Source organism: Natator depressus, chromosome 5, assembly GCF_965152275.1.
Source record: "Natator depressus isolate rNatDep1 chromosome 5, rNatDep2.hap1, whole genome shotgun sequence".
NCBI classification, from domain to species: Eukaryota; Metazoa; Chordata; order Testudines; family Cheloniidae; genus Natator; species Natator depressus.
Window position 1 is genome coordinate 110,887,207 of NC_134238.1, and position 12,342 is coordinate 110,899,548.

Consider the following 12,342-nt stretch of genomic DNA (forward strand, 5'->3'; position numbering starts at 1 on the left):
GAAGATATATATATATACATACAGAGAAGGTGGAAGTTGCCATACAAACTGTAAGAGGCTAATTAATTAAGTTGCGCTATTATCAGTAGGAGAAAAAAACTTTTGTAGTGATAATCAAGATGGCAAATACTCTCCAGCAACCACACAACAAAAACACTAACGCAGGAACCTATCCTTGCAACAAAGCCCAGTGTCAACTCTGTCCACATATTTATTCAAGTGGCACCATCACAGGACCTAATCACATTAGCCACCCTATGAAGGGCTCGTTCACCTGAAGATCTACCAATGTGATACATGCCATCATGTGCCAGCAATGCCCCCCTGCCATGTACATTGGCCAAACCGGACAGTCTCTATGCAAAAGAATAAATGGACACAAATCTGACATCAGTAATCATAACATTCAAAAACCGGTAGGAGAACACTTCAGCCTCTCTGGCCACTCAGTAAAAGACTTAAGGGTGGCAATTTTGCAACAGACAAGCTTCAAAAACAGACTCTAGTGAGAAACTGCTGAGCTTGAATTAATATGCAAACTAGATACCATTAACTTGGGTTTGAATAGAGACTGGGAGTGATTGGGTCATTACACATATTGATTCTATTTCCCCATGTTAAGTATCCTCACACCTTCTTGTCAACTGTCTAAATGGGCCATCTTGATTATCACTACAAAAGTTTTTTTTCTCCCACTGATAACAGTGGATACAGACTAACACGGCTGCTACTCTGAAACCTGTCATTAAAGTCAGTGGTGTTGAGTGCAAGGGTCTCTTCACATGTTTCTGCTTGCAGAATCAGAGTCTAAGAGCTCACGAGCTAAACTTTTCCAGTCCAATCTGTATTTTAAAATTAATTTAAAAAATTCTGTGTTGTAAATTTAAAACTAGAAAATAATTCATAATTGTTTTAAAATTAGATTTGTGCAGGAGGATCTTGAACTGTGTTTTGCAACTGAAATATTTATACTGTGCTCTGAGAGCTAATTGGATTTCCAGTTTTGCTGACTTCTTATTTCAGCATCTTTTCCCCTTAAATATTTTAAACATTTAAAAACCAACAAATACAAAGAAAGGACAATAAATGCGATTAATTTTTCAGAACTGTACTCCTACAGGTGAGCTATTCTCTGATTAGCTAAAAGGCATAACTAATCTGTCTTCATAAGCAGTCCAGTACAGCTATTCATGAAGGATGAAATTAACCTCTGTGCAGAGGGTCAGCATGAGGGCTATGCATCACTTAAGTCCCACTTAAGCCTATAAAAGAGCATAAGTGGGATTTAAATGGTACATAGACTCTTTACTGGCCCTCAGTGCAGGTGTGAATTTCTCCTAATGGTATGGAGTGACCAATTATAACTGCACCAGTAATCCACCAGGTAAATGATTGCAGGGCAAGGTGACTGATGAAATATAATTCAATAGAGGGAGCTAAATATAGGCCATTAGTTTTAATCTGACTCAAATTGTAAATGAGTCAGTAGCATCAAGAAAGGACACATGGCCACACCACAAAAACAACCCTCAATCCTCTTGGTGGCAGTCTTGGCAGAGAGGCCAAGGACTTAGTGGGTATGGAGTGTAACCTGTGTTGTTATCCTTCGCAGTGTTCCCTACAGGTTAGGGTAAAGCCCTATAAACTGAGGTGTGGGGAGAAGTTTACATACCACAATAGCTTTTTAGTGGATAAATGAATGAATCTGTTCCTCATTGCTGGCAGTCCAGCATCTTTCATCAACACTAAATTCACATGGAAAGAAAGATGGGTGGGGGGGAAGCCAGTGATAACATCTGCATCAGTCTTTTGATCTAATAGAAATAGTCACTATCAGTGTGTTAACCAAGGATCAGTTCATAAATACCTCATTTTGCCTTTGAATGTATAGGGTAGTTGGAAATTATTATTTGTCCTGCCAAATTGCTGGCTTATTTCATAATTTTTGTCTTCACAGTTCCTCCAGACTTCAGCTACTTGCCTGAAAACAGCTTTATCAGGGCAGCTATTGACTTTGCCATTGAAGGAGGAAGGAAAGGTGAGATGGAGCAAATTCCATAATGATGTGAAAATGTGCTGTTTCTGTCAAATGTGATTTGACCTATGTTTTTACCTGTCAAAACCTATAAAAAAATCACTAATGAATTATATTAAAAATAGAAATTTCAGTGAAGAATATTTTAATATAAACCATGTTGGAACCTTGTTAAATTTGTGTAGAAAATCAGAGTGGAGATAAGGTAGTTTTTTCTACGGAATAGCTAGTTGAGGCCAGCCCTTTACTCCAGTCGGACTTTATATTGAGTTAGCTATCTTGACGTTTAAAAAAACAAATCCCACCTTCTTTGCAGTAAAGACAAAGCCTTCGACTTGGGCTTGGGTAGAAGTTAAATGAGGGCTAGAATTTGCATTGTAGATGTCTGTTGGATGGAACTAGGGGAACTGGTGGCAAAGCTTTGCTCTGTTCCGAATTCTGGTGCTGATTTTCTGTGTGAATATGGATAAATCATGCAATCTCTCTGCATCAGTTTCCCTGCCTGTAAAATGAAGACAATAACTGACCTCAGAGAAGTGGTGTAAGGCTTAATTTATTAATGTGTGTAAAGTGCTTTAAGAGTTTCGGATGGAAGTTGCTGTAGAAGTACAACTTATTTTAAAGTATTTTTATTTCTAAAATTAATTTTAGACTAGCTCCCCTTCAGCAGAGACAGAAGAAGACTTCTTTAGCAGACCGTTCTTTGTATAATCCAACAACTGCATTCCAAAAAGTTTGCAGCATATTCAGCCAATTGCAGTCAATACAAATGACAGAATATTTTTAGGTGCTTTTATAATGTCTTTGTCTTTCATTACAAATTGTTTTTCAGTCCAATATGTAATACTGTAAATTCATGTCTTATGCTTTTATATTCCTTGTTTTGGTTATTTTACCCAATTTGCTCATCATGAAATTCAAGTGATAGTTGGTTGTTCTGTTGCAGGCCCTGAATCCATTCCCCCTCACTTGGTGAAAGTAGCTTTGGCACCTGTAGCTTTAGTTGGAGAAAGCTACCAGTATCCACCTGTCAACTGGGCTTCAGTTCTTTCTCCTTTGGTGAGACTAAACTTTGGTAAGTTTAATGATTTTATGAGTCCTTTGGATCATTTTCATGTGACTTGTGTTCAAAAGATCATACTGTAAAACTCGAGCTCTTTCAAGAGTGTAGAGCATTTAATACACCCTGAAGTATGATATTTTTGTTTCTGAGCTTATGTTTGCAAACATTCCCATGGGGACATTGGAATTCCAATACTGGAACAAATTAGAGAAGAATCAGAGCCACAAAGTTCAGATCTAGATCTGAAATTCCCCAGAATTCAGGAGTTTCTGGATCGGATTTGGCCCATTTTAGTAATAGGAGCCTACTGCAACATTGGGACCTGGATCTAAACTTGTCAGTGTCCACGGTAAGGGAGAAGCTGGAAGTTGCCATACAAATTGTTCTTGGATTTAGATTGTGTGGCTTTGGAGGGCTCAGTAATAGGGAGGCTGCACTTATTTCTTGCTGTTAGCCATTTTATTTATTTACAAGGTGCTCTTAAATCCAAAATTCTGGAAATTATGAAACTGTCATTGTGGAAAGCAAAGCCCTTGCCAGATGTAGAAAGATCATAGGAGGTTTTGCTGATATTTTTGCCTGATGATGTGTTCTTTCAATGAATTCTCTTAAGTTATATAAGAGAAATTTGCAAGAGTATTTCTCATATTGAACCAAATTGTCCATATTGCTGTAATACCTGAATGGTGCTTTGAATGTGGAAACTTGTTTAACACACTGGGAAAAATTGTGTGTCCTTTTTTACCGAAGAAAGAGGAGTTTCATGTTATTGTAAACCACAGAAGTTCCAGAAGAAACAGTGCATCCGTTTAGTTCCTTTGTTTTAATTCGAAGGAACAGTGCATCCGTTTCATTCCTTCGTTTGAGACTGCTTGGTCTTTGACATATAAACTCTTCTCATTGTACCTGAGTAGAATTATGGAAGTTAAATATATGCATGAAGAAGTGAATAGATACCCCTTTGTATTAGTAGTGGGTGGTTCGTGAGCAGTGCTGATGTTGGGCTGCAGAAGCAGAAAGCAGAGCAATTGTATTTTAGCCTGACATCCAAACTGGAAATGTGAAACCCTGAAGTAATTTTCAAGAAACATGATCATGAATATTTTTGTGATACATACTGAGTTCAGTCATAATAATAGTTATTCATGAATATTTGGATGAGGGATGGGTATTTGTGAATATGGTTATGAATCCTGAAAGTTTCACATGTTCTAACATGAATGATTTATTCATCCATAAACTGATAACAAAAGCAGATTATTTTCCTGTTTTAAAAAGTTCAGTGCTGCATTCGTGGAGCAGAAACAACACTATGTGATTTAGGATAGGCATACCTCACAACTACTGAATAACAAATAGCTTGGGTGAACAGTTTGCAAACAATCTATAGTCTGTAAATTATTAATCCAAACTATTTGGTGAATGCTTACAAATGACAAATACTTTTGTAGCAATCTGGATTGGGTACCAAACAATATGCTAAAGAAAAAGGCTAAATTTCTAAGTCAGATTCTCAAAATCACGAGCATAATGTTAGGCTCCTAAATCCATATTTAGACATTGAAGTGAATTACCTTATTTCAGAAGTAAAACTACTCAACAGCATCCATTCCAGTCAACTTTAGGCTCCCATTTTTGAAAATTTTGGCCCAAATAAATAAGATTAATAACAAATGGTTCCACTTTCAAGTATTCTGGAAATGTATATAAAGCAAAGTTGAATTAAGATTAAGCTTGATAAATTTATGGAGGGGATGGTATGATGGGACTGCCTAAAATGGCATGTGGCCCATCAGTGACTGCCAGTAGCAAAAATTCCCAACGGCTGGTGATGGGACACTAGATGGGGAGGGCTCCGAGTTACTACAGAGAATTCTTTCCTAGGTATCTGCCTGGTGGGTCTTTCCCATAAGCTCAGGGTCTAACTGATTGCCATATTTGGGGTCAGGAAGGAATTTCCTCCTGGGTCAGATTGGCAGAGACTCTGGGGGGGTTTCGCCTTCCTCTGCAGCATGGGGCACAAGTCACTTTCAGGTTTAAACTAGCATAAATGGTGAATTCTCTGTAACTTGAAGTATTAAAAGCATGATTTGAGGACTTAAGTAACTCAGCCAGAGGGTAGGGGTCTATTTCAGGAGTGGGTGGGTGAGGTTCTGTGGCCTGCAATGTGCAGGAGAGCAGACTAGATGATCACAATGTTCCCTTCTGATCTTAAATCTGTGAGGCTAACTTTAAATGTCAGCATTAAATTTGAAATCCCTGTCCTTCGTGTGCGGCTACAATAGAATGAACTGTTATGAAAGCCATTCCATTGTGCAAAGCAAACTCTTTTCAGATTTGTATGGTTATCTTTATCAAGGGACGGACAATTTCAGATTTTTGGGGAGCCTGAACAGGACCCACTAATTAGGAATTCAATAATTAACATAAGAACTCTATTCTTTAGAAAGATCCCCTACACCCAGACCAGAAGAATGTCTGTGCCCATGCTCCAACAGCAATAACAATGATTCACCTGTAGTTCTGCGAAGTTGACATTTACACTGGTGCACAGCATGCTGAATGTAAATGGAGCAGAACAGGCTGAGCTTAGCAAAAAAGGAATATCAATCCTTGGTTCCCCTTCAAGGGGTTCTTTAATAGTTTGATTATTCTCTCCATTTAGCAAAGAACATTGATTCTTTTTATTCTCCATGTTCACATTTTAATGCTTTTCTTCTCAATTAAATTTGAGTGAATGCCACATGCTTGGATTCTGGACACATCCAAGGGTAATAAAGAAGTTACATAAATAGAGAGAGAGGTCTGCTCTAAATGTTACCAGTGGTGTCACAAAAACACAACATATTTCTGCTAGAATAAAAACATTTACCTTCGTTTTTATTTTTTCAGCATTATGGGCTGAGAACAAATTGAAAGTTAAAAGAATTGCATTGTAAACTATTCACTTTCTTCTCTTTTAGGGGAAGAGATTCAGCAACTGTGTATTGAACTTGCGGTGACCCAGGCTCAGTCATCTCAGAATGCTGCAATGCTCTTGGGGATGTGGGTAGTACCACCTCTAGTCTACAGTCTTAGCGTATGTATATCAGCGTAGAGCTCCAGAAGGCTTATGAATACTCTGTCCTCTTTTCTGTGTACAAGCTTCCTTACACAGGAAAGCACATCTTAATCCTGCGCACCTACATGCTTACTATTCCAGCCCTGCATTTCATCCAAACGCAAAGTGACATTTGTGCAGAATTTTCTAAAAGTTTTGTTAGATCAGCAAATGGCTTTTAATGGCTCTCTGAAATTACTTATAACAGAGACTTCAAACTCAAGGCAGACTTGAGACTTTCCATCACCTATTTACTTATTTTTCACTGAATGCATCCGATGAAGTGAGCTGTAGCTCATGAAAGCTTATATGCAAATCAATTTGTTAGTCTCTAAGGTGCCACAAGTCCTCCTTTTCTTTTTGAGGATACAGACTAACACGGCTGATACTCTGAAACCTGTTATTTATGTTAGTTATTCATCTTGCTTTCCTTCCTTTCTGTTCCTCTAAATTAATCTTTATACAGTTGAAAGGGTAATCTGTGTTAGCATCAAAATTCGTGCTATCCTCAGATGAAAAGTGGGAATCAAGTTGTGGAAATTCAGTATGGGCGCTACAAGGCCCCCAGCAACACATGAAATTAGTCCTTTAGAAATCCTGCAAACTTCCACATCAACCATAGCTAGGATCAGTAATGTCGCTCTGATGACTTCAATGGAGCTGTGCTGATCTACACCAGCTGAGAAGCTGGCCCAAAATCATTAGAAGAAAATCCTGCTCAGTTTAGTCTATGATCGTCCAGTTCTCCATGGTTTAGTGAATTGGTAATCCATTTGAGTTGGTAAAGATGTTAAAAGTTTTGGGATTTGGTAAGGGGTTTGTCACTGGCAAGGAGAAGACTCGAGTTTGAGCCTCTCATTTCTCAACACACAAGGGCAGTGCATTCAGCTCCACGAAGTGGAGAATTTAGCCTCGTCCTGAAAATTGAGAAGCAATCTTCAAGAGGTTTGAAGTACACTGCTTCTGCACTTCTCTGCCAAAGAATTGTACTGGGTTGTGCATTTTGTGTTGCATGGGTCAAGAGTTCTGCTGGAAGGCCCCAGTTGTACTCTATCTGATAGGACACAATCCTCAGTATGTGAGAGAACCTGAGGAAAACTTAACAGATCACAAGGGATTAAATTACTGCTTCAACTAGTGTTCCTAAGCACTATGGTAATACAAATAATAAATAATAATAATAAAGAAGTGGGAGAAGCATCTATAGTTATTTGGGATGAAAAAAATTCAGAAGTGCCTCAAGTCCCAGTGACTTCGGCACTTTTGAAAATTTTACCCTTTGTCTATAGCTGAGGGACAATGGAGGTTTTGATCTAAAACTAAGAGAAGGTGGAGTCCAAATTTTTTAGCATAGAAGAAAAAAAACTATCTGAGTCACTGGTAAATCTCTTCTACTTTCTGCTATAAATCATACTGGAAGATTAAGTTCTGTGTTCTGGGTACTGTACTCTAGAGCCATTTAAAACTTTCCAATTTTGCCTCTAATAATTAGTTAATGTTACCTCAATATTATTAAAAAGAAAAGGAGGACTTGTGGCACCTTAGAGACTAACAAATGTATTTGAGCATAAGCTTTCTACAGCTCACTTCATTGGATGCTCACGAAAGCTTATGCTCAAATAAATTTGTTAGTATTTCAAATGCATTCAAAAGATTTTATAGTGGACAGTGTGGCTGATGAGGATAATGAAATATAGAGCTTTCCAACTCCAGGTGCCACAAGTCCTCCTTTTCTTTTTGCGGATACAGACTAACACGGCTGCTACTCTGAAACCTATCAATATTAGTAGTATTCCCTATACTTAATAAAAGGAATCACCTTAGGAATAGTGAGATAATGGTATTAATTATCTAAGGTAGTAGGAAAGACTTTGAGCACAACCAATGTCCAGTAATGCCCTGTATTTGCCCTTCAGATGAAAACCAGGAAATATATTTTTACTACTTTGCCCCTGTGGATGAAACACGTTGCAGAAGACAAACTACAGACTTTTATTGAAGTGTTTTTAGTACAGCATTTTGAAACGAAGAAACACCCAAAAAATCCTGAGCTTTGCCAGAGCATCTTACAAGGACTCAGCCAGGCTATGAAACTTCCAAGCCCTGCCCAATACTGCTGGAGCCTTCTGTGCCAGGCTGCAGAGAAAATATTTGAGCTTTTGCCAGAAAAGATTCAGGTAAGAGAAGTAAATATTCACATTCTAGTACAGAATTTTAAGGTTTTGGTTTTTTAGGGTAGGGAAGGTTTAGGGAGCAAGGCTGGATGGAGAGATAAAAAAGCCACTATAAGATGTTTGCCTGAGTTTTCCACTGTTGGCAAAACCTTTTTTTTTTTTTTTTTTTCATGAAATCTGCACTGAGCCATTGGATTTAAAATTTGAAGCAGGTGTTTTGGGTAAATAATCTAATACCATTCCGGTGAAAATATCTTCAGATACTCTTTAGATTATGGTAATTTGTAGTGGACTTTGCCTCACAAATAATTAGGCAATTTAAAAAAAATAAAGAATTTGTACTGAGGTAAAATAATTGTTGAAATGGAAGCAGAGAATAATCATGGGAAAAAAACAATTTTAGACAGAAAATTTTTCACAGTGGCAAATTTCTTGAGGACAACAAACAGAAAATACATAAAAGGAAAAGCACTTTTCTTTAGAAGTTTTCAACTTCTTGTTTTTGTTAAATAGTCAAATTAAATACATTCAAGTCCAGCATAAATGCAAAATAAGTGATATATTTTCCAGCTTCATTTTACTTAGAAACTTTATTAAATGATCCCAATGAATAAAAAGGCCCTTAGCGTCTTCATTACTTTAATGATATTAAAATACAGTTATCCATGTACAAATACACGTTTTTTTCTTTTTCCAGAGAAGTGAAATGGAAATGTATATTGAGGTAGCAAAATGCCTCTCAGAAATGGCCGATGCAGAGATTGACCGGATTGCCCAGTTCTCCAAGGTGATCGTGTTTCATTCTAGGCTTCTAGAACTCTCCCCAACACTTGTTTATGTATGGGATGAAGACTCACCTGTACAGTTTTATACATCATCTAGAATATTTTAACACCTCTCAAATATTGATTAATGTATCCTCACATCAACCCTGTGTGGTAATGTCATTATCCTCAATTTACAAATGGGAAACTGAGGTAATGGGAAAAACTCCTATTGACTTCAGTGGGCTTTGAATCAAACCCTAAATGACTTCCCAAATTCAGACAAGTCTGTAGCAGGGTCAGTAACAGAAACTAGGTCTCCTGAATCCCAGTCTAGTGGTTTAACCACAAGACCAACCCCTTCTATACATTGGCCATCTGATTCTTTAAACATACTAAATACAATGTTGTAACCCACTGTGTCTGAGTTGATGTATCCTGGACACTGTTGCAAAATTGAAAAAGTGTATTGCAATTTTTTGATTTCACACTTGTCACTATTATAGATTTACCACACAGTATTTCAAATGCATTCAAAATATTTTATAGTGGACAGTATGGCTGAGGAGGATAATGAAATGTAGAGCTTTCCAACTCCAGGTCACTTGCTCAAATAGAGTTGAGATTAATAGTGATCCAAAGTTAAGATCTGGTGATGAAGTGACCTCTGTGGAATGAGTTGGTGATCTCAGATCAAGCCCCCTTATATGCGGGTGTCAATATCACATAACCACCATGGTACCCTTGCTGGCAGACTCTGAGAGCAGTCCAAAAATTTTAAACAGGCCTTTGAAACTGAACTATCCTCTCACTACGAGGTTAGTCCCTTGGGGTCAGGATGAAGTCACATTGGAAAAGCAGTATGAGAAAATCTGCATTGCTACAGTCCATGTTATTCTTGTTTTGTGCAACTAAGACTTACACCAGGGTTGTCACTTTGATCCCTTCCATAAGCACTAATCATTGTTTACAAGTGTAAGCAGGGTCTGATTGTACTGACTTACGTGCATTTCATAGAATATCAGGGTTGGAAGGGACCTCAGGAAGTCATCTAGTCGAACCCCCTGCTCAAAGCAGGACCAATCCCCAATTTTTGCCCCAGAACCCTAAATGGCCCCATCAAGGAATGAACTCACAACCCTGGGTTTAGCAAGCCAATGCTCAAACCACTGAGCTATCCCTCCCCCCTTTCATGTGCTATTATATGACCCCACGTGATATGTATTATACACTGTATCCTGTCCAATTCATTTAACCTCCCCCACCAAAAAAAAAAAAAAAATCAGCTGGCTTAATGATTGAAGATTCCTCCCATCTCTATACAGAGACATGTAGTATCTTTTACTGTTCTCACCCAGGAAGAATGTATTACTTTAATCAAGTTTTTGTTGCTTTTGCAGAACAATATAGAAAAGACCACTTTCATCAAAGTGTATTTAGTTTCTCAAGGCCGACTGTGTTTGTTGAGCTTGAATGATGTGATTGGTATTGCGGTAAGATGCCAGCAGAAAGAAACTATGGCATGGATGTTGTTTCATAGTTTCTACCATGCCCGAATTGTAAGCCATGAAAATACAGGTAAGGCCACACTGAAGGAAGAAGCGAAAAAGCTTAATGAATCTGCACGAATTATTTTAAATAAAAGTTTTGGTCCAATCAAGTCTTTCTAGGTGTGTTATGTATTACAGTGGACCCTCGCTAGAGCGCGCATCGCTAGAGCGCGGATTCACATATTGTGCGGTCATGGCGATGGATCCCAAATTTAAATATTTAAATTGGGACCCATGGTAACGCGGCCCCTGCTATAATGCGATCCCCGCGTTAACGTGGTACCCTGCATGGATCCCGAACCCCGCGATCTAGCGAGGGTCCGGTGTATTTCTGAAGTATTATAAATGGATGTGAGGATTTTTATCGACCAAAATACAAGGTCACTGCTCTCCAAAATTTAAAGCCTAACTTATACAAATACAAATGGATAGGAGTTTAAATGGAAAGGACTTCAGACGTATTCTGTGTTTGAAGGATTTGCAAGAGTGCTGTATTTGATTGAAATAAGGGAGGTTACTTAATATGTAAGCAGTGAGATGCATGAAAGAAGACACAAAACTAAGAGTAGCAGGAGATGATAAAAGGAGCAACTAAGAGGCAAGCTAGGAAGGAATGGAGTACACACCCAATTTGCGCGTGGAAAGTGGTTGGTGTTTTGTTTGGATAAAGAAGGCAGGACTGTGTTTTGGATTAGCCAGGTCTGACTGATTGATGAAAAGACTGTGATTGATCTTGGTAGCTCTGACAAAAACTCAGTGAGGCAGTTATAGGGAAGGAATCTTATGGTTATACTGAACAGTTATATGGTGGTAAGCAGTGGTGAGCTGGAGCCGGTTTGCACCAGTTCGCGTGAACCGATTGTTAAATTTTGAAGCAGTTTTAGAACTGGTTGTTAACCCGCTTCCCTGCAGGGGGCGCTGAGGCTTTGATGGGCTCAGGCTGGGAAGTGATGTAATTCCTCCTCCAGCCGCCGGGGGCGCTGCGCTGCGGGAGCCATGTGGCTGCTGCCTGGCCCTGGGCATGAGCCCTGTTGCTGCTGCTCCCCTGGCCCTAGGACTCCCGATGCTGCCTGGTGGGTCCCTGGCTGCTCTGCTGGGCCTGGGCTGCATCCTGCTGCTCTCCCCATGAGTACCCACCCCCTGCCCTGCCTCCAGCCACCCCCGCATCCCCTGCCTGCAGCCAGCCCCTGTCTCCAGCCACCCCCGCACCAGCCCCTGCTGCACCCCCTGCCTGCAGCCAGCCCCTGCCGCACACACCCCCTGCCCTGCCCGCACCAGCCCATCTCCAGTCACCCCCGCACCCCCTGCCCTGCCCGCACCAGCCCCTGTCTCCAGCCACCCCCGCACCCTCTGCCCTGCCCGCAGCCAGCCCTGCACCCCCTGCCTCCAGCTAGCCCTGCCCCATGCCCCTGTCTGCAGCTGGCCCCACATCCACTGGTGCCTTGCAGTTTCCAGGGCAGTAACCCTGCACACCTGCTTCAATGAGGGGGGCAGGGAGCAGCTGGGACCCACACATGTGCACACCCTAGGGTGACCAGACAGCAAGTGTGAAAAATCAGGACGGGGGTGGGGGGTAATAGGAGCCTATATAAGAAAAAGACCCCAAAATCAGGACTGTCGCTATAAAATCAGGACATCTGGTCACCCTAGCACACC

General features: G+C 40.0%; 1 protein-coding gene across 3 annotated transcripts in view; it reads left to right on the plus strand.

The window, feature by feature from the left end:
- The window catches only part of FOCAD (focadhesin), a 201,064-nt gene that overhangs the window by 182,050 nt on the left and 6,672 nt on the right, over positions 1-12,342 (plus strand). For all 3 annotated transcript variants that reach the window (XM_074953460.1, XM_074953459.1, XM_074953461.1), the window contains exons 35-40: positions 1,958-2,038; positions 2,982-3,110; positions 6,062-6,177; positions 8,115-8,375; positions 9,070-9,159; positions 10,537-10,714. In XM_074953460.1, coding sequence (XP_074809561.1) covers positions 1,958-2,038; positions 2,982-3,110; positions 6,062-6,177; positions 8,115-8,375; positions 9,070-9,159; positions 10,537-10,714 — 855 coding nt within the window. The remainder of the gene's footprint in view (positions 1-1,957; positions 2,039-2,981; positions 3,111-6,061; positions 6,178-8,114; positions 8,376-9,069; positions 9,160-10,536; positions 10,715-12,342) is intronic.